Consider the following 22200-nt stretch of genomic DNA (forward strand, 5'->3'; position numbering starts at 1 on the left):
GAAGCAAGACCTCGATGATCTTCTCAGCTGTCCTCACTATCCCTTATAGGGTCTTACAATCCGAGACAGTGCAATTCCCGAACCAGGCAATGATGCTGCTGCTCACAGTACTCTCAATGAGTCCTCTGTAGAATGTGGTGAGGATGGAGGGGTGTGGGAGGTGGGCTTTCTTCAGCCTGTGCAGAAAGTAGAGACACTGCTGGGCTTTCTTGGCTATGGAGCTGGGATTGAGGGCCCAGATGAGATTCTCCGCCAGGTGGATGCCAAGAAATTTAGTGCTCTTCATGATCTCCAAGGGGGAGCCATCGATGTCCAGCGGAGAGTGATTGCTCTGTGTCCTCCTGAAGTCAACAACCATCTCTTTCATTTTGTCCACGTTCAGAGACAGGTTGTTGGCTCTGCACCACTCTGTTAGCCGCTGAACCTCCTCTTGTATGCTGCCTCGTCGTTCCAGCTGATGAGACCCTTATAATCGTATCATCAGTGAATTGATGATGTGATTCGACCTGTGCATCATTGCACAGTTGTATGTCAGCAGGGTGAACAGCAGTGGACACAGCCCGTGGTCTCCGTGCTTAGTGCAATGGTATTGGAGCTGTTGTTCCCAATCCGGACTGACTGAGGTCTCCCAGTCAGGAAGTCCAGGAGCCAGTTACAAAGGGAGGTATTTAGGGCCAGCAGACTCAGCTTTCCAATTAGATGCTGAGGAACAATGGTGTTAAATGCAGAACTGAAATCTATGGATAGTAGTCTGATGTAGATGTTCTTCTTATCCACGTGGGTGATGGCCAGATGGAGGGTGGTGGAAATGGCATTATCTGTTGAGTGGTTGGGACGATACACGAACTGCAGGTTGTCCAGTAAGGGGGGGGGAGGGGGCGCGGGGGCAGCAGGGTCTTAATATGCCTCATCACCAGCCTCTTGAAGCACTTAATGATGATAGGTGTTAGCACAACAGAGTGGTAGACATTGAGACAGGATGCTGAAGAATTCTTCAGCATGGGGATGATGGTAATGGCCTTGAAGCATGTTGGAAACTATGACACAGCTCAGGGAGATGTTGAAGATGTCTGTGAGAATATCCACCAGTGAGTCAAAGCATCCTCTCAGCACTCTGCCAAGGATGTTATCTAGTCCAGCAGCCTTATGTGGTTGACTCTGCACAGGGTTTTCCTCACGTCAGCACTGGTAAGACACAGCACCCAGTCAATGGGAGGGATGGTGTGGACTTCCTCATTGCCACGTTATTTCATGCCTCAAACCGTACATAGAAGTTGTTCAACTCACCCTGGAGGGAGGCATCACCAGCACAAGCAGGCGATGCTGTTCTGTGGTTGATAATTACCTAGATGCCCTTCCATATACTCCGCATATCACCGCTGTCCTGAAGGTATGTATTCTCTATGCTTGAGCACGCTTTGTCTCCTTGATGGCCTGGGTTAGGCTGACCCTTGCTGTTGTTAGGGCCGCCTTGTCATCTGCTCTGAAGGTAGAATCACAGGTCCTCAGCAGCGTACACACCTTTGCGGTTATCAATGACTTCTGGTTGGGGCGAGAAGTGATGGTCTTACACAGAGTGATGTCATCAATGCACTTGCTAATGTAGCAAATCACCGATGCCATGTATCCTCTAAGTCAATGGAATCACCACTGGTTGCCGCCTCCCTGAATACACACCAGTCAGTGCACTTAAAACAGTTTTGAAGAGCAGAAATGGCTCCTGCCAGCCAGGTTTTCACCTGCTTCAGAACCAGCTTGAAACAGGTGAAAATCCAGCCAGTAGGAGCCATTTCTGCTCTTCAAAACTGTTTTAAGTGCACTGACTGGTACGTGTCAAAAGTGTGGTGGTGGAAAAGCACAGGTCAGGCAGCATCAGAGGAGCAGGAGAGTCAACGTCTTGGGCTTTTGACCGAAATATTGACTCTCCTGTTCCTCGGATGTTGCCTGACCTGCTGTGCTTTTCCAGCACCACATTATCGACTCTAATCTCCAGCATCTGCAGTCTTCACTTTTGCCTGACTGATGTGTGTTCAGGGAGACAGCAATCTAGAGAACAAAGTTTTTAAGGTGAGAGGAGAAAGATTTAAAAGGGACCCAAGGGGCAACTTTTTCAGATAGGGGTGTTGTGTATGTTGAATGAACGATCAGTGGAAGTGTTAGAGGCAGGTACAGTTACAACATTTAAAAGACATTTGGACAGGTACGTGAATAGGAAAGGTCTCGAGGGACATGAGTCACAAGCAGACAAATGGGACTCAGTCAGTTTGGGAAACCTGGTCAGCATGGTCAAGTTGGATGAAGGGTCAGTTTCCTTCCTATATGACTCCACGACATTGGAGGCAGTCCAGAGAAGATTCACTAGTTTGTTCCTAGGAATGGAAGAACTCTTATGAGAAGAGGTTAGGTAAATTGGACCTGTGCTCATAGGAGAAGAATAAGAGGCAACTTCAATGTAACATACAAGAATCTTAGAGACTTGCGAGGTTAGACGTGGAAAGGTTCTTTTGCCTTGAAGGAGAGTTGAGGACCAGAGGACATAATATCAGAATAAGGAGTCGCGCATTTAAGATCAAAATGAGGAGGAATTTCTTCTCTCAGAGGATAGTAAATCTGTGAAATACTTTATCCAGAGGGCTGATGTGGCTGGGTTGTTAGCATATTCAAAGCTGAGGTAAATTTTTAATCATTAAGGGAATCAAGAGCTATCGGGGAAAAGGCAGGAAAATTACAGTGAGGATTATCACATCAGCGATGATCTCATCGATAGGCTAATCAGTCTATTTCAGATCCAATGTTCTTAAAATCAATTATTTAACGGCTTTTAAAGGACAATTTCCTTGGAGTTACAGAATAAGACAGACAGAGCTCAAGTGCAATTTCAGTCCCAGAAACTATTAAATGTTTTGTGTCTTTTGCATCTAACCAACCATTACTATTTCATCCCACGTGCTAACTGTACCCTTATTCTTGTTCAAAATACCAATAATCATGGTCTCACTGTTGTTTCTAACCACACAGAAATCCCAAATCTACATGCTCACTAGAAATACTTCCAATCAACCTGATCCCTTCATTAAAACTTTTCACGTTAACGATTTTTCAGTCTCAAGCTGAAGATAGTTCAAGATGTGAATTTGCTCCCATTCCTAGCACTCCTTTACATTCCTAAACATTATCAAACAGAATAGTTTATTCACTTCTTTCCTTCAACTTCTCCTTTTCATTGCAACTTTTCTAGCCTCTCTATTTTTCCTTTCTTCTTTCCCAACTCCATCAATATTGTTAGATCTACTTATCCTTTTTCCTCCTGAATTACAATGAGGGCTCAATTAATTTTTTAATAAAATTTCAAGCATAGATTTACCCTATTTATTCTTTTTCCTCCTTACAATCCCCTTACAATCTTCAGTTTGTGAAAAATTCATCCTCATCACCAGTTCCCAATGTATTTGCTCTTTTCCTTCTTCTAATCTTGGTGGTGCCCTATACTTTCTGATTTGCCCTTCACTGTCATGTCTCAAGAACAAAATAAGCAAGGTTTGTGAAATGTAGGCATTGCCTCTAAGCCAACCTTTGCTATCCATTCCTAATTGCTGATGAGATAATAATGGGGAAGCTGCCTTCTTGAACCACTGCAGTCTGTATGGGGTAGACACATGCACAATGCTATTAGGGAGGGAGTTGAAGAATTTAATCTAGTAACAGTGAAGAAACAGTGATTTATTTCCAAGTCAGGATGGTGGCTTAGAGGGAAACTTGCAGGTGGGGGTCTTCCCATGTGTCTGTTGTTCTTGTCTTGGTGATAGATCTCCAGTTTGGAAGGTGCTGTTGAAGGAGGCTTGGAACAGCAATATAGAAATGCACATTTACGTTCTGGGGACGCAGCTTCAAATCCAACCAAAGCAAATGCTATTAATAAATCTAGAATTAAAAGTTAGCCACAATGATAGTGATCAACTGTCATCAAAAACATCTCATTCACTCATGTCCTTTAGGGAAAGAAATCTGACCTACAGCAATGTGGCTGTTTCTTAACTGTCCTCTGAAATGGCCAAGTCACTCACTTCTACCATATCTGCAAGAATAATTAAAACGGAAAATAGACTAAAAACCAAAATCAATGATACAAAAATAAATGCAAAATAAATTTCAACTATAGTTCTATCAGATTGGATAGTCAGGGGTTGTTTTCTTGATGCAGTGAAGTTTGACAGGGGATCAGATCAAGGTGTGGAAGTTTTTATGAGGGGTGCTGGGCGGGAAAGCACTTTTTCCATTATTTAAGAGGGTCAATATCTAGTGGAACATAGAATTAAGACTAGAGATAGAGATACAGACTCAGAGGAGAATTGAGAAGAAAAGATTTTGCCTGAATGTGTTGGGGAGTCTTGAGCTCATTGCCTGAAAGAGTGACTGAGTCAGAAACTCTTGAAACATTCACTTGCATCGCATAGCCTCCAAGAGCCAGAAAATAAGATTAATGCAGTCAGATCTTTATTGACAAGCCTGGGCACTGTAGCCCAAATGCCCTCCCTTCTGTTCTGTAAACATCTGGATTTTATGAATTTATGATCACACTCACCTGGAAACTCTACTTTCATCCTGAGAGGTCTTCTGCCCTCCCTGTGCAGCGATATTTGCATTTGCATCATTGTCCAATGCCTTCTGTAGCAATGCCTGTCCTGTTGTCTCTCGCTTATTTACTGCACAGTAAAAGAAATATTAGGTGGTATTCAGGAATTTTTAAAGGAGGTTATTCCAGTCCTTCTCCAACCTCTCTGTTCCATCACCTCAATAACTGTGTTATGCATCAGTAAATGGGAAAGCCAAATTTTAATCACTGTCTGCAGAAAAATAAATATCCTTCCACACTAACAAAAAAAAATGATTACACCTTATGAGCATCTTCATATAGTAAAATCTGGGGCTGGGCTAACTCCATCGACTGAATGGCTGGTTTGTGATGCATAGTCATGCAGGGTGGGTTCAATTCCCATGCTGGCTGAGGTTACCATGAAGGACTCTCCTTCTCAACCTCTCCCCCACCAGTTATCTTTCTATAATGAGACAGAAGCCCTGTAGTCCAGAAAAATTGTAGCAGCTTTACTTATGTAGTAAAACATGAGGTGTTTTGCAGCAAGAGTCAAAGAAAGTTTGACACTGACTCACGGAAGGAGATATCAGTTCAGTCGACCAAAAGCTGGACCAAAAAGGGTTTTCAGGAGTTTTTTGAAAGAAGCAAAGAAAGGCAGCAGGATTTCAGGAGAAGACGACCAGACTGGGAGAAACACAGGGTTGAGAGCATTGAAAGGTATGAGTATGGCTTTGGAAAAATTAGAAACTAACGTTGAGAATTTTGATACTGGAGAATATCCGGATTGAGGGCCAATATAGATCAGCAAACACAAAGTTGATGAGTGAATGGGGCTTCTTGGGAGTTAAGATACAGGGAGTAGAATATTAGATAACCACAAGTTTATGGATGATGGGAGTTGGGAGGCAAGCCAGGGGATCATTGTAATAGTGAGTTTAGAAGTAACAAAGGCATATGAGAATTTCAGCAAAAGATCAGCTGAAGTGGAGAGGGAGACAGTCAACGGAACTGTGGGAATGGGAACAACAATCGGGTTGACAACACCACCCAGGGCCATACAGAATTTCAAAGTAATATGTATCCTTTATTTCACTGAATGTATAGCTTTATTCAAAACATTCAAAACTCTGGTACTTACAGGCATATTTCCTCTTTAATGATGCTCTGATTATATCGCTACCAAAATCAGTACTGTGCCTTTTTGCTCGGTATTCAAAGAACCAATCTCCAGTTTGTTTCTTTAGCTTTCTGGTGAAGAACATGTAAGATTTAATCTGGGCTGTACTTTTAAACTGAAGCCATTCTTACTGATATTGGATAAAACTCTTAACATCAGTTCTCTCTTTCAGCTCTAAAATTTATCTTCACTAAAGCTGGTAAAGCATAGATCATACTGACATTGGGTAATGCATTTAAGCGTCTTCCCAAAGCCTTTCATTAAATAGCTCTTGGGTGGCTTGCTAGGGGTAAGCCTCCAATTCTGTCAACAATCAAACTCATGTAAATCAAATGAAAAACTCAGGGATGATAGGACCTTCAGAATCAATATACTCCAAGCAAGCAAAGACAAAGACATTCTCTCTTCTATTCCTATCACTTGTCAATGGTTTATAATTTCATTATCAATGCACACGTTGTATCCACATTTTTCAATTAATTTTATGAATTCCTACTCTTGGACACAGCAACGATCCTCCTCCACATGCTTTCTTAGTAATTGCTTCCAGAAGTTAAGGCTCCTCTAGTAGGATTATAATTTCATAAAATTGTTGCTGAAAAATTCACCAGATTCCAACATTAGGGCTTTGAGAAAGAATCGTGGCTTTTGTGCATCTGAATTTCTCCATCCATCTCATTGTTGTACCTTTCTCTGTTTAGAAGAGGAGTTTAAAAGAGTCTCAAAACTTTAGGTTTGGTCAGATCGCCCAAGTTCATTTTTGTTGACTTTCCAGAAATTTTAGTTTGAAATATGTGATGCTTTTTGATCAAAGTACTCCTCCAACATATAAATTTGAAAAGTCCTTTTTTGATCTTCTTAGTAAAATAGGAAACTACTTAACCCAAGGTAAACCCACCATTTCAGGACTTTTCTTCTGGGTGACTTGTGGGGAAAAGTTTGGAATGTCATGCACCCAGCAGCAGTCCTATTCATTGCAGAGACAGCCCTGACACAGGAGCACTCACCCCAGTAAAGCACATCCCCCAGTTTGGCATGTCATATGTAGAAAATATCATCCCCAGGTTTTCCATCCTTCAAACAAAATGCTACTCAGTAAAAGTCACACTCACTCCTCCGTGATGCACACATTGCATTTCCATCTTCCATCTACATCTGCAACACCACATTCCTTACACACCAGGTGGTTACACTGCTTGCACACATTTCCACTCTTAACAAAGCGACCAAGTGTGTTCTGACATCGGGCACAGGTCTTGTCACTGTAATCCTGACTGCCACGTTTCGCTCCTTTACGCCGTATTTCCAGCAGCTCACTCTTCAGTTTTCTTCATAGCAAAAATAAAAAGAGAGAAAAAAAAATGTTATTATGGGACTTTATCAGCACAAACCCTAAACTGCATCCCTTTCAAAAAGGAGGAGAATTGCAATGACCAATGTAGTTAATCACATCCATTGTTCCCAAACATTTTCCTGGTGAGACACTAATGCTCCACACTTTGTGGGGGCGAGGAGTAAGTTGGGGTGAGGGAAAGGCCTTCAATGATTAAGGTGGGTAGGAGCAGTGGTTGATAGGGAAGGTGTGGGATGTAGTTCAATGTGGTCAGAGTTGTTTAAACCACGATGTTTCCTAAAAATGAGATCTACCTTTTCACAACCTTTTTTGCAGCAGCAATCAAGCTCCAACGATCGCTCTATTAGAACATGACCATAAAAAAAAAGACATGAGGAATTAATGGGAACTCTGGCCATTTGTCTTCAGGCCAATCTGCCACTGCTGCCTCAGAGCTTGTGACTCCACAATTTCATTTCAGAAGCTCAATTCCATTAATTCCTACTAAGTCTAACAGTTGCACCAGTTTTACTGATTTGATGGTTTTGTCCTCTGGATGTGGATGACTCAAGACTGCAGGTAAGTCCAGCAAAAGCTGCCTTTTGATGGTTTTCGACCGACTTGAACTGCCTCAATTTGCATTTTAAAAAAATCACAGAACTAAAACAGAACAGAGTGAGCTGGGTAGTGAAGTCTCTCCAGGGAAATAATTAATACAGACCACCTGTTGTAAGCAATCAGGAAGCTCAAAACTATATGCACTTAGCATGCACTTAACATGCTGACAAATTTAACAGCAATATCCTAACAGTCCATAGACTTCTAAACAGAGGGGCACAGCAAGGACACCAAAGCTCAAGACCAGGTTGGCCAAGAGGAGGCCAAACGTAACCTCCCACAGAGCTGACATATCAAAAGATGGAATTTCTCTTAAGGCTGGTGCAACCTTGCAAAGGCCAATATCAGCCCAGATGCTTGAATTCACACTGATTTCTAAAAATGGAACTTGGTCTAATCAGGTACAGAGTAATCAGTTACCACAAAACTGAAACAGCTCTGTTTTGTCTCAGGTTTTCACAAAATACAAACAATACCTTCCTGAAAGGGGGGAGGGGGGGTGGTGTGGCGACAGTTCAGAACTTATTTGAAGACTTAATAGCAGTGAGTTAAATAAAGAATTTCATGAATAGTGCTGGTCACTGTTCTGAGAGACAATTGTAAATTCATGCATTTTAATTGAAACAAGAGAGAGATCCCAGAGACACTGAAACAGGTGTTCACTTTGACCCAACATTTCTGGGGAAAAATGGGATTTTCTTCATTTATTTCACATCAAAAACACATATGGAAGGAACTTCAATTTGGATACTGATTTAAACATGACTCTCCAAATGAAACTGATTTTGAACTTAAAAATAGGCTCATCCCATTCACGGTTATATGGATGAGTCATCCAGTGTTCCTTTCTGTTCATGTTTATCCAACCACATAATGCTGATAGTGTGTTTTCTGTCTCAAGTAGTATATTATATGTTGACGGAATTAAAATCTGCTTGTTGCGTATAGAAATATTAGAGGCAGTGAAATTGGAATACACTGCCCTGATTGCTGGAAAAGAAAAAGTTGTCCATGCATGAAACAAGTTGCTTTTTTTTTATTCTTAATGCTACTTTTGACAACTTCTTCAATCCCATTGCTTAAGTGGACTGGGATGCACATGGGAGAAATCAACAAAAAAGTCTGAAGACCTCTGATCTCAGTACAAGAATGTTTAATTTTGCCTTAAAATATTCACAGGGGGATCCAAGATGGTGGCGATCTGAGAAGATTGCACGGCAGAGCTCCACATCACAGCACAAGTGGGACGAACCTTCAACCCACCCAAGCCTGACCATCATTATACCTTGGGACTCCTGAAAGATTGTGGAGTCCCAAGAAACTTCTAAAAGTTAACTTACCTGGGATTCCTGCCATCCAGAAATGCTGAAGGAAGGAGCATCCAAGGCTGGGTGTGCAGCTCAGTCTGCAGGATCCTCAGACTCAATTGCATTCCAGGCCCTGGTGAACGAGCTTGTGAAATCTCAAGATGCTGGGGAAACAGAATGAAGAGAAGCTGGCTCCAATCTCTCTCTCATACTGCAGAAGCATGAGCAGCAGCTGGGAGACCTGGAGAAGAGGACGGATGAGGTGGAGCACAGGGTCACAGTGGTGGAAACTGATGCCAGTTCATCAAAGGATAGGATCCAAGCCCTGGAGACGCAGGTCCGTAATTTGTGCGACCAAGTCAATGATCTTGAGAAAAGGGGCAGGAGAAAAAAACATTCAGATCATCGGTCTGCCCAACGGTAAGAAAGGTGAGCAGTCTGCGGAATTTGTTGAAGATTGGCTGCTGAAATTCCTCGACTTGGAGGCTGGCATGAGAGGATTGAAGATAAGAGAGGGCTCACTGTGTCGCAGCGCAGAGATTGGGTCTGGATCAACGTCCTCGTACTCACCTGGTGAAGTTCCATCATTACCGGGCTAAGGAGAGTGTCATGGAGGCTTCCAGAGTCCCGGGGAAGGATCCGAAGGTCCTAATTTACGAGGGCTCCAAGATCATGTTCTTTCAGGCCTTCTCAGCGGCAACGATCCAGATGCAAAAATCTTACGAGGGTGTTAAGACTGAGGGATCTTGGGATTCAGTACTCCCGGAGGTAGCCGGCGGTGCTTCAGTTCACCTTACATGGATCCGTACATCTCTTTGACACATCGGAGAAGGCAAGAGACTTTTTTAAAAACATGTTTTTTTTATCCATATTGGTATTCTATGGTGTGTTTACTCTTTTCCGCTTGTGTTTGCGGTGCGACTCTAGCTGGGAGAAGTAAAAGTGGCTGGGATGGTTAGATGAGAAAGTGAGGACTGCAGATGCTGGAGATCAGAGCTGAAAATGTGTTGCTGGAAAAGCGCAGCAGGTCAGGCAGCATCCAAAAGAACAGGAGAATCGACGTTTCGGGCATAAGCTGTTGGCGTTTTATATGTTGGTTTGTTTTTTGGTTTTTGTTGTTTTTAATTTTTAATACTTTTGTGGATTTGTTAAATGTAGTGGTTTTACTTTATGTGGCTTTTATATTTGGTGGATTATGTGACATTAAGGCTCAGCGATTTGTGGTTCGGGTTCCTCCTCTCTGGAATTTAAATGTTATTGCAGAAGATTATGGCTAATGACTTGATTAAATAGTGTACCTGGAATATCAAGGGAAGTCACTCACCAATTAAGAGGAAGAAGGTACTCTTGAGTCTTAGAAAGAAGGTGGATATTGCTTTGTTACAGGAGACACATTAGATGACAAGGAGCACCAGAATGGCTTTGACTGAGTTTATGTTTCATCATTTAATACCAGAGGTAGGGGAGTGGCTATATTGGTTAGGAAGAATCTCCCATTTAAGTTGTTAGCATGCGTTAAAGACACACAGGGTAGGTTTGTAATTCTTAAAGCCTTGATAAATGGGGAAGAACACAGTGTTTTAAATGTTTATTGGCCTCCAGCTTATCCCCTTAAATTTTTGGTAGATGCTTTTTCTAAACTGATAAGTTTAGAGTCCTGGCACATCATTATAGGGGGAGATTTTAACTGCTTCATGGATCCCACAGTAGACAAAGATCCCTCGATACCTCTGTACAAACTAAACAGTTAGTGGTTCTGTGTATGGAGTGAGGGTTGGAGGACATCTGGAGAGGTCTCCATCCTACAGGCAGGGATTTTACATTTTTTTCCAATCTACACAGATGTTACACTGGGATTGATTTTTCTCTGACCCTTGCGGTAACCCTGGATTTGGTGGCATCTTGTACGATTGGTAACATTACCATCTCTGATCATGCTCCAGTGTACCTTATGGTTAAGATTAAGGACGTTATAGTTGGTTTGAGGCACTGACAAATGGATCCCTTTATTGTCAAGGACAATAAGTTTGTGTAGTATTTCTCTCGGGAATTTCGGGCGTTCCTAGACATCAACTTAGGCTCAGTTGGTAGTTCATCTGTTCTCTGGGAAACTGAAATGCCTATGATGGGGGTTAGTTATTTCCTATTCCGCCAGTAGGAAGCGATAGAAGGGTGAGCACCAACCTGTCTTGAAGCACGGTTGAAGGCAGCCGAGAAGGCTTACTTTGACACACCCTCACTTGTCAAACTACAGAGGATTATGACACTGCGGTCTGCACTAAATTCCGTGCTCACTCAGACGGCAAAGAAGGAGCTGGCTTTTGCAAAGCAAAGGTTATACGAGCATGGTGACAAGCCAGGCAAATATTTAGCGTATCTCATCAGGAAAAGGAATGCCCCACAATCTATTACAGCAATTAGAGAAAGGTTTGGCGTTCCAGAGATTTTACTCTCAGTTATACCAATCTGAGGATTGCGAGAAGGGGTAGACCAAATGGAATTTTTTTTTAGGGATCTGAAGCTCCTGGGTGTGACTCCCGAACAACAGTCCTTTCTCAATGCCCCACTATCAGAGCAAGAAGTGCAGAAAGCTGTGAGGCAGCTTCAGAGTGGAAAGGTGGCCAGTCCTGACGGACTTCCCAGTGAATTCTATCAGGAATTTATAAGTATATTGTCAGGCCCGATGCTGAATATGTTTAATGACTCATACAGTCATGATTGTCTCCCACCATCTCTGAGAGGCCAATATTTCACTTATCCGTAAAAAAAGGGAAGGACCCAGAAGACTGCTTTGTACAGGCCCATTTCACTCTTAAACAAGGACTTTAAAATCCTCTCAAAGTCTCACACGTTACGTCTGGAGATTGTGTTACCCACTATTGTTAAAGAGGATCAGACGGGCTTCATAAAGGGTCGCAAATCCTCCAATAACGTTAGGAGGCTGCTTAATGTAATTCAAGCATGTCAATAACAGTCAATACAGGGATTGGTAATTTCTCTAGATGCAGAGAAGGCATTTGACCGAGTTGAGTGGCCGTACCTTTTCTATACTCTGGAGTGGTTTGATTTGGGCAAAGTCTTCATAAGATGGGTAAAGGTTCTCTACGGTGGCCCTCTTACGGTGGTCATCACCAAAGGGGTATGATCAAGCAATTTTAATATTTTTAGGGGCAGCCTGCATGGCTGTCCCCTTTCACCATTGCCTTTTATGTTGGTGATTGAACCATTGGCAGAGGTCATTCATGGGGATCCCAATATGTCAGCTCCAGAAGTGGGGTCCAAATTACATAAGATCTCACTGTATGCAGACGATGTCCTAATTGTTTTGACAAATCCAGCAGTTTCAGTGCCTCGCCTGATACAATGCATTTGTGTGTTTGGTGCATTTTCAGGGTATAAGATTAATTTTGCAAAATCAGAGGCTATGCTTATGGGTGGTCTTACAAAGGAGCTAGGTCTTGAGGGCAAACACCGACTCCCATTTAGGTGGTCACGGTGGGGGGGGGGGGGGGGGTGTTGTATATTTGGGCATATTCATCACTCCAGTTCTGGACCAGCTATTCAAAGCCAATTTTATACAATTATTTGATAAAATTAAACAAGATCTTCAAAGATGGGAGGCACTTCCTGTCTCATGGTTGAGTTGGATAGTGCTCATTAAGCTGAATATTCTCCCCTGTTTGCTATACCCTATACGGTGCTCCTCCTTGCTTTTCAATAAGCAAACGGCTGGTTCAGCTCCTTTATCTGGCATTCTAAGCAGCCCCTTATTAAATTAGTTAAGCTGCAACTGCCTCACAGATTGGGGGCAGTGGACCTTCTGGACATTAAAAATTACCAACAAAGCTCGCTTTTGACCTACATGAGTGATTGGGTTTGTGGGGACCCTCTTTCAATATGGCTAGATATCAAAGCCTCCCAGGCAAGATGCCCCCTTACCAGTTTGCAGTTTTTGGACAAGATGAGGAAAGTTAGGGAATATTGCCATAACCCAATAGTCATCAATACTGTTAAAACATAGAGGGCAGTTCTGCAGAGGAAAGGCAATATTGGCAAAACATCTTTGTTTACATCTTTAGTGGGTATGCTGGGTTTTCAACTGGGGATGTTCGATTCAGGATTTAAACGTTGGGCAGCTAGGGGTGTGTTTTGCATGGGCGATTTATTTGAGGGAGACGTAATGATGTCCTTCAATCAGTTAGTACGGAAGTACAAGTTATCTAATAGAGACCTCTTTAGATTTTTTCAAGTTAGGGATTTTATTGAAAAGAAAACTACACTTTTGACTGATCCCTACAATCTGACATAGAGAGGGGTGCTAAGGGTTAAGAGTACACTTGCTGTCAGTACTTTATATCATCAGTTAGGGGGTGCCCCCTCATTTGATTTTGATCGACTGTGCAGGGTGTGGGAGAGAGAACTAGGTGCTGAAGTTTCCTCAGAGGCATGGGAGGATATTTGGGAGAATGCAAGGAAGTTATCAACTTGTAATAGGACCCATGCTTTATAGTTGAAGATTCTCCACAAGGTCCACTTGGCTCCAGACTGTTTGTCAAAATTTAACCAGGGGTATCTTCAGCATGTCCCAAGTGCAAGGTCTGTATGGGCGCTCTTACCCATTGTCTCTGGTCTTGCGATAGGCTTCAAACATATTGGAGTGCTGTGGTGGGCGCAATGGAGAGGATTTTGGGCTTAAGGGTAGAGAAGGACCCTATCTTTCTCCTTCTGGGCCTGCCCACTGTATTCCATGCAGATACGCATAAGAAAAAAGCTTTTCAATATTCTCACATTCTGTGCAAGAAAAAATATCTTGCTAGGTTCAGTATCCGAAAACCCCCTGGGCCTGTCAGGTTGATGGAAGATTGTTATGGAGCATATTGCCCTGGATTTACTCACAAAACTGAGAATTTTTATAAGACATGGCAGCCCTTTTATGGAATGCCTGGACATAGATTTAACTGCCACACTAATAAGGGTTTTTATATAGCTGTAACGATTGTGTTGTACTAGTCCAATATCCACAACTGTAAAAGTATTAGCATTTTGTTTGGCTGGGCTGAGTTATTACTATTTATTAGTTTGTTGCTGGTTATTATTCAATTATTTAGTTAAATAGCCAGTTTGGTTTTTTTTATTCTATACTTTTCCATATATGTTCATACATTTGTACATGAGGGTGGGTTGGGTTTTTTTTAAACTTGCTTTTTTTTGTATTGTTTTGAATGGTATTATTTTGTACTTGTTGTAATATTTTTTAAAAATCTATTTTTCCAATAAACATAGATTCCATGAATTTTTTTTTAATATATCTCCATCACCATCCAGAGAAAGTGAGACTTCACACAACATCAGGTTATAATCCAATGGGATTATTTGAAAGCACTAGCTTTCAGAGCTCTGCTCCTTCATCAGGTGTTAGTGAGAGAGGAAGGCCTTATAAATTCTGTGTCTAAGGAAAAGCTCAAAAGGGTCATACAACACATGAACAAATTGAACACACCTAAGATAGCTGTTAAATCTTTAATCAGTGAGAATTGAGGCGCAGTTTTCAATTGACTAATATGCAAATCCCAGAATTCCTTTCAAGTCACTGCACTGAGATAACTCAAGGTGACTTGAGTTTCTTTCTCAGGGCAGAAAGGAATTCTGGGATTTGCATATTAATCAATCAAAACCTGCACCTCCATTCTCACTGATTAAAGATTTAACAGCCATCTTAAGTGGGTTCAATTTGTTCACATGTGTTGTATGACCCTTTGAGCTTTTCCTTATAAATTTGGTGTCTAAGGCCTTCCTCTCTCACTAACACCTGATGAAGGAGCAGAGATCCGAAAGCTAGTGTTTTCAAATAATCCCGTTGGACTATAACCTGGTGTTGTGTGACCTCTCATCGTCTACCCCAATGCAACACCAGTACCTCCCCATCTGGAGGAAAGAATTTCACAGACTTACCACTCTCAGACAGAAAGCAACAATCAGTAATCTCTATTTAAATGGGAATCACCATAATTCTAGTCTATACCATTGGAGGGAATATTGTCTCAGAATCTGTACTATTAATCCACATCTCATACACACAGTCCGTTCTGGTATAACGCAACAGTTGCATTCCTCTGCAACCTTGCACTTTTGGAAATCATGCTACGGAAAACCACTATAGAAAATCACACTGTGGAAAATTGCTATATCTGTTCAGCAGAAAGTTTGTGTTATCCAGAAAGCATCCACAATTTGTCAATCACATCAAAGCCAATTCAAGTTGATAAAGTGTGTGCTGTACCAGAATGATCTGTACATCAATATTATAAAGGCAATTTTTTTAATATTAAATGTGTTTTGTCATTAAAGGGTTGTCAAGAAAGACATGACTTAGTCAAATGGGACTAGTGTAGGTTAAGTTTTTTTTAATTGGTGCAGACTTGATGGGCTGAATGGCTTCTTCTGTATGACTTGTACTCCATGATGCTATGGCAAAATGGAAATTATTAGTCAATTGTCATTCTTTCTTCCTTCCTTTTCTTATGGCTTAAAACAATGGATTAGAGGTTTCTTGAGTGCATATTTTATGCAGAATGTCTCATGATGTGATATCCCAAATGAAAGGATTTAGAAACAATTATATTCAGAACTTTTATTCAAACACCTTTCGCTTTCAAATACCTCTCATTACCTTATTCGCTTTTCCTCATACGAACGCAACTTTTCATCTCGGATGAGAACCATGATTATTGCTTCTTTTTCTTTATCTGTCAGGAATGACAAGTTGATCATCTCCATTTGTTTTGGCATAATGACAGATTCACCAAAGGTTTGATGCCTGAACAAACTGCAACAATGGTTTTCTTACAAACTGTGGGCAATGAAAGGAAATATCAGACGTTCAAAACTGAAACAGAGAATTGGACCATGAAGTTAAAACATTTGATATTAACAAGAAATTGTTTTTAAATTAATCAGAAATTTGTAGACAATGCTGTTTGTTCACTTACCGTTAATCGTTCTTAGTGATCTCCGTGTCAAATCTTTGGCTCACACAACTGTCCAGTGATTATTGACCAGTCTGACATTGTGTTGACATCTACCATCTTCTGGAGGCAAACTTTCAAACATTTTACCAAAATGGATCCTAGAAATAAAACAAATCCAGAACGGAAAGTGAATGTAGATCACTGTAGTGAAAACTGAGCAAAAGCAATGCGATCCTAATCCATGTAGTTTTTAGACTATTAAATTAAAGGCAGAATCAAATATAAGCTGCAATTATACTAATAAAGTCAGAGAGATAGTACCTTGTACAAACCTTAATATTTTTCTGGAAGCAGTTAAATTGCGCCTTAAAGAAATCTGGTTGACTTGTAAACCAACTTCTGGAGCCAGCAGTGATTTCTGCAAGATACCCAACACACCCGGAGACTTTTCAATAAATGTTTTGTATTCTGAATTTTCTTAAAATTTATAATCCACAATTCAGAATGTTTTTGGAAATACCCAAAGCCATAGTGAATTGTGCTGGTTGGAGCAGATGTCTTGCCCAAAAGCTGCTCTGCAAACATTGAAACCTGTATTTTGGTTAATTTGAAGAATATACTCACTGCCATTTACTTTGATACAATACTGCCACAAATCATCACATTTACCCCATCCCCTACTCCTGCTCAGGTATTAAATTCAGTTCCAGTTCAGCGTTTTGATTTAAATTACTTTTGCCAGCTGTGAATGTCAAACACAAGAACAATGCACAATCAGTGCACACACAGGCTCTGCCCCACCAACTGAGTTAAATACCTCAATCTCTCTTCCTGGTTACTCCCAGCCTGAGATTAGAATGTAGCAATCATGTTTAAGTAAAGACTTAAACTGATAGAGAATAGAGAAATAGAGAAAAGACATCAGTTGGCCCCACCTTTTATAAGCATCTTTGCTTGTTTATTCTACATAGAACACTTCAACCAGTAGGTGCAAAGAGCATAGCTAAGTACTTAGTGGGACAGGTAACTGCTACATCCTGAACAAACTCTTATCTTACAACGTTAGGAAGGGAAACTACTTTTCCAGTGCAACACAAAGACTATACCACCATTAAAAAGAGACCAATTTATAAGGATTTCCAATTATCACAACAAACTCAATTGCAGACACCAAACAAATAAATGGTCATATAAAATGGAGTCTTTGTTTATTTATACTGAACAAAGTAATTGTTGTCAAAGTACAAATGATTCCTCCCAACCGGTTTCTAAGTCGTGAGAGCATTGTTTTGGTGCACAGTACACAAATGGAAACTTGGTAAAAACTGACTTGCAGAGAAGTGAACTTGATAGACCCTGCAAACAGGTACAGAGATTGTGACACCCAAATAATCAGGTCCTGTTGACTGCAACAAAAACAACAACCTTTTGCTTACTGCTGTCTTAAAATTGTTTCAGCATTCAGTCAGTGCTAACAGAGCTGTTGACTGGTTGGATGCCTACGAAAGCAAGTATTATTATTAAAAACGAGCTTGCACTGCTTAAAGGGAAGGTACATTGCGTCAGAAGCAGGAAATGAATCTGATGTGTGAAAGGTTGAATAATGGAATATGAGCGAGCAAGAGTTTGAAAATTTTCAGAAGCTGAATTGTGTAACTTATCTCAAAACTGTGCATTCCAACATGTATACTATTTTGGACCCTAAACCACACCTGTGGCATCCACACAAAGGCCACTATTGAGCTAATTTTGTGCCAGTAAGGTCAAACTGGTAGTTATTTGTTTTTGCTATCTTAATATTTAACCAAAGACTATAGGATTCACTGTCATCATACATCAATTACTCTTATAAAATTCAGTACAGTGTGACTCCAGTTATGGGTAAAATACCCAGTTTAGATGATTATAATTTGTAATGTTCTAAATTCATTTATTTAGTGATATAGGCATCACTGACGAGGCTATTATTTATTAACCATCCCTCATTGTCCAAAAGGCATTTACAAATTAACTGCACTGCTGCAGGTCTGGAATCACTTGTAGGCCACACCAGGTAAGGATGGTCATTTCCTTCCCTAAAGGTCTTTACTGAACAAGATGAGTTTTTCTGATGATCAACATGGTCATTATTAGATGAAATCCCATCTCCAGGACCTGCACATTTGGTGAAAGTTTAAACCTGTGAGCATCAGATTTTGTTTTAAACCTATTTCAAATTCCACCATCTGCCATGGTGGGATATGAACCCAGATCCCCAGAACACTACCAAGGTCTCTGATTAACAGTATAACGATAATACCATTAGGCCATCACATCTTGTGTACGAATAGGTCTACTGAGCTAGAAATAGGGCTACTACATATTCAAACATGAAGGCTTCCAGATCATTTTCAATCTGCCACTTACACAAATCCCATCTGGCTTTCTAGAGTCAAATCTGCTTTACCCAAGTCCCAACACTGTTCTTGCTGAATTGCAGTTCCTCCCGAATACCAGGGAAAATGATTCAATGGGGTTACATAATCACATCTGCCTTTCCGATAGGACTTGATTGGGGACAGGAAGGCCTGACTCTGGGCACAACAAGGGAATTCAGGTAGGGGAGGGCAGAATAAGAGGGGAGCCCAGTAATAGCACGAGTAATGGGTTGGACTGTTTGCCGCCAGGCAAAGGGAAAGATGGGAGGACACGGTGCTTTTATGGATAGGAAAATAGAAAGTACATCAGTTTCAGTACAAGGTTAGAAGCAAAGAAATATTTTGTATTCTAGAATTACCTCTGCAACATTTCTTAGTCTGCAATACATTATCTTGAATTAGCTTTCATTGTCACAAATACTCACTTGTACGAGTACAGTGAAAGCTTTACAAGCTGCTATTAACTGTGTCATCTTACGTACAAACGAACCTCAGCACAGAATGTTGGTACAAAGCAGAAGAATAGAGTAAGCAAGTTAAGGAGTTAGACATTACAGATCCTTCTTACTAAAATGTAGAAAAATGAAGAAACACAGTTAACGGATCAACATTACAGTCGAAAGTGGCTGGCGATGCTGTGCTTGCACCCCTCACAAGGGCTTTACCTCACCCCCACCTTCACCTTCATGCTGCCTGCTCCCTTTCTCCCCCACCCCCTCGCGACTGCCTGCTCCCTCCCTCACCCCCCTCGCGACTGCCTGCTCACTCCCTCACCCACCTCGCGACTGCCTGCTCCCTCCCTCACCCCTCTCGCGACTGCCTGCTCCCTCCCTCACCCCTCTCGCGACTGCCTGCTCCCTCTCTCACCCCTCTCGCGACTGCCTGCTCCCTCTCTCACTCCCTCCTCCCACTGTGCTGCCTGCTCCCTCTCTCACTCCCTCCTCCCTCCGTGCTGCCTGCTCCCTCTCTCACTCCCTTGGTGCTGCCTGCTCCCTATATCACCATCATTTGGAATGACTGTCATGGATATCAGAGATCTCTCTTACCACGGACTCGCACCATGCATAATGTAAGTAGATTAGATGAAGAGAAAAAAAATAGAAGTAAAAGCAGACAGAGCAGATGAACCATGCGCCAGCAGGAGGCTGCTGCACTGAGCTATTACTCTGCTGCCAGCTAAGAACAATAAAGAATATTTTCATTATATGTTGCTTGAATTCAAAATGTAAGCTCAAGAAGGATTAAAACTAAGCTATATGAAACACATCATTAAAAATCTGAAAAAGATTATGTGGGAGAGTCAGAAATGTGGAATCTGGCAAGTCTGGTTCAGCAACACAACTAGGCAAGTTAATCATATAAGTATCAACACCCAGGCAATATTTTAACAAGCCAGCTAAAAGACAAAAGAAGCTTATCAGATTTCTGAATTCCTTCCAATAAATGTACTTCATGTTGAATAGAGCTGAGGAAGCGAGTTACAGAGAGAATAACAGATGAGCAGGTAACAAGAAGTTGTATTAAATAGCACCTGTAACATAACATGCCAATTCACGGCAGTGTTACAGTATTTAACATCAAGAAAGTTGTTTGCACAACTGATCAATCATTTGGTCAAATAGATTGATTTTAAGGACTCCTCATCATAGATGCTCAATTAGAAAAGTACATCATCCAGATCATCAGTTAGCTTAGTTGGCTGGATGGCTGGTTTGCAATGCAGAGTAATGATAACAGTGCAGGTTCAATTCCTGAACTGACTGAGGTTACCATGAAGGTACCATCTTCTCAATCTTGCCTGTGGTGTGGTGCCTCCCAGGTTAAAGCATCACCAATCATCTCCCTCTAATAACAATGCGAGACTATGGTGACTTTATATTTATGTTATATGATTGAGGTTTGACAGGGTGGGTCAAGGAGGGATTTGTAAACAATGCTGAAAATTTCAAAATGGGTTACTGTAAACCAATGTAGGTCATCAAACACATTGATGACTAGATGAATGGGACTTGATGGCTGTTAGGGTATCTGGACATCCATGCACTTATGATGCACCTTCCTCCAGGTCACCTTCACCATCTATACTGCATCATTCAATGCCTTGCAGGCACTACTCAGTCTATGTTTCCATCATGCAGGTGAAAATAGCCTAAAATATAAAAGGGAGAAGGGAGGACTAGAGGTGGCCATCCCTGATTATTACACGAACAAATCCAAATTATAAGCAGCACATCAGCACCTTTGACCCGAGATGATCAAATGTGAACCACCACGTCAGTAAGAAATTCCTCATCATCATCTCGGTTCTAAGCAGCCTTTCTCTTCTTTGGGACGGTGTCCCCTGGTTCGAGACAGCACCCCCAACTTGCGGGAACATCTTTCAAGTTCTACAAAAATTTTCTACACTACAGTTAGATCACTTTTCATTCTTCTAAGCTCTAGACAACATAGGCTCAGTCTCCTCAATATCTTCTCATGGGACATCACAGGCATCAGTCTGGTGAACCTCGATTGCACTGCCTCAATGGCAAGGGTATCCTTCTTCAGGTAAGGAAACCAAAATTGTATGCAGAATTCCAGTGGCAGCATGTGCCCTCAATGCCAATTGATGGAATTCCCAGAGGCCTGATCAGCCAAATCTGAAGTAGATATTGTTTGTTGCCTAGCCTTCACCTCTGAAGCTTGGTTCTCAGTTTGAGCAAGTCAGGGATTTTGCATTGCTGCAGTGTGAAAGCTTTATAGTAGCTCCCATTGGCTGTACCATTGACCTGAATGGACCTTCTTATGCAGCACGCTGGTTGAACATTGGTGGAATTGCAGTTGAAGAATATTCCTGGCTAATCTGATGGTGGTTGAATTGTCAGCTATGTGAAAAATCAACGATGCCCTGCACTTGGGGGAAGGCAGCCAGTAATGCCAACCTGATTTTCCACTCATGCTGGCTATTTTCATCCAAAGCAAGTTTACATAATTGTCAACCCTGAAAAAATTCTATCCGTCATCTGTATCCATTATATATCTTGTGTAGTGGACTGCAAGACACTCAAATATGTTTCTGGAAGTACCCTGAAAGGAATCAAAAGGATTAAGGTCAGTCGTGGCTTTCATAGCCATTGATAATGTTTGTCCAATGGGTAGAAGACTTTCCTTTAGGAGGCTGAAGAATTCCATGATCACCCAACATGACAATCGCAGCCTGTGGTGAATATTGCTTTTCCGAGAAGTCAAGGGAGCAGAGTCTCATCTATCCAGCACTAATTAGGTAGTGTTTTCTGTGAGCTTGCCTTTTTCTGTTCGGAGTTTGAGGCTCCCTCCTCAGTATGTCCTCACTGTTATGGATACTGATCTTCCTCATCTCAAGTCCAGTCAAAGCAACCATAATGTGATCCATCATGATTCTTGGTACCAACATCTTGGTGATGCCTCACTAGGGTAGTGTGCTAAAAATAAAGCCCCACTATTCTCACAGTCATCAAAAAAAAGTTAACGGTTCTAAAAAGTATGCAGAATTCTCCAATTTACCCATCTTTTAGACCCAGTTTGGTAGAAAGTACAATCCAGGTTTGGTCTTTAACAAAAATAATTACAAGTAAATAGATTCCACCTCGAGGGAAACAATTATAAATTACTAGTTCATAAATCTACTAGTTAAAACTCTAACCTCTTTTTAAACTCCCCTCTGCACATACAGACAGACACAAACAGGCGATAAATCCAAATGTTATGGACAGAAGGAAAAAGACTCAGAAGGCAGTTAAGTTGTCCTTGTTCACAGGGCTTGTGAAA

At 41.4% G+C, this 22200-nt stretch overlaps 1 protein-coding gene across 3 annotated transcripts in view; it reads right to left on the reverse strand.

The window, feature by feature from the left end:
* sytl4 (synaptotagmin-like 4) overlaps positions 1-22200 on the reverse strand; it is an 82447-nt gene that overhangs the window by 30335 nt on the left and 29912 nt on the right. The window contains exons 1-6 of one of the 3 annotated variants that reach the window (XM_072594960.1): positions 16330-16424; positions 16019-16155; positions 15700-15879; positions 6884-7099; positions 5733-5842; positions 4583-4703 (exon numbers count right to left, since the gene is read on the reverse strand). In XM_072594960.1, coding sequence (XP_072451061.1) covers positions 4583-4703; positions 5733-5842; positions 6884-7099; positions 15700-15818 — 566 coding nt within the window. In that variant the 5' untranslated portion in view covers positions 15819-15879; positions 16019-16155; positions 16330-16424. Of the gene's footprint in view, positions 1-4582; positions 4704-5732; positions 5843-6883; positions 7100-15699; positions 15916-16018; positions 16156-16329; positions 16425-22200 lie in introns of those variants that run through there. The other 2 variants (XM_072594958.1, XM_072594961.1) reach the window with 2 other exon arrangements.

This window comes from Chiloscyllium punctatum, chromosome 25 (genome assembly GCF_047496795.1).
Source record: "Chiloscyllium punctatum isolate Juve2018m chromosome 25, sChiPun1.3, whole genome shotgun sequence".
Classification (NCBI taxonomy): domain Eukaryota; kingdom Metazoa; phylum Chordata; class Chondrichthyes; order Orectolobiformes; family Hemiscylliidae; genus Chiloscyllium; species Chiloscyllium punctatum.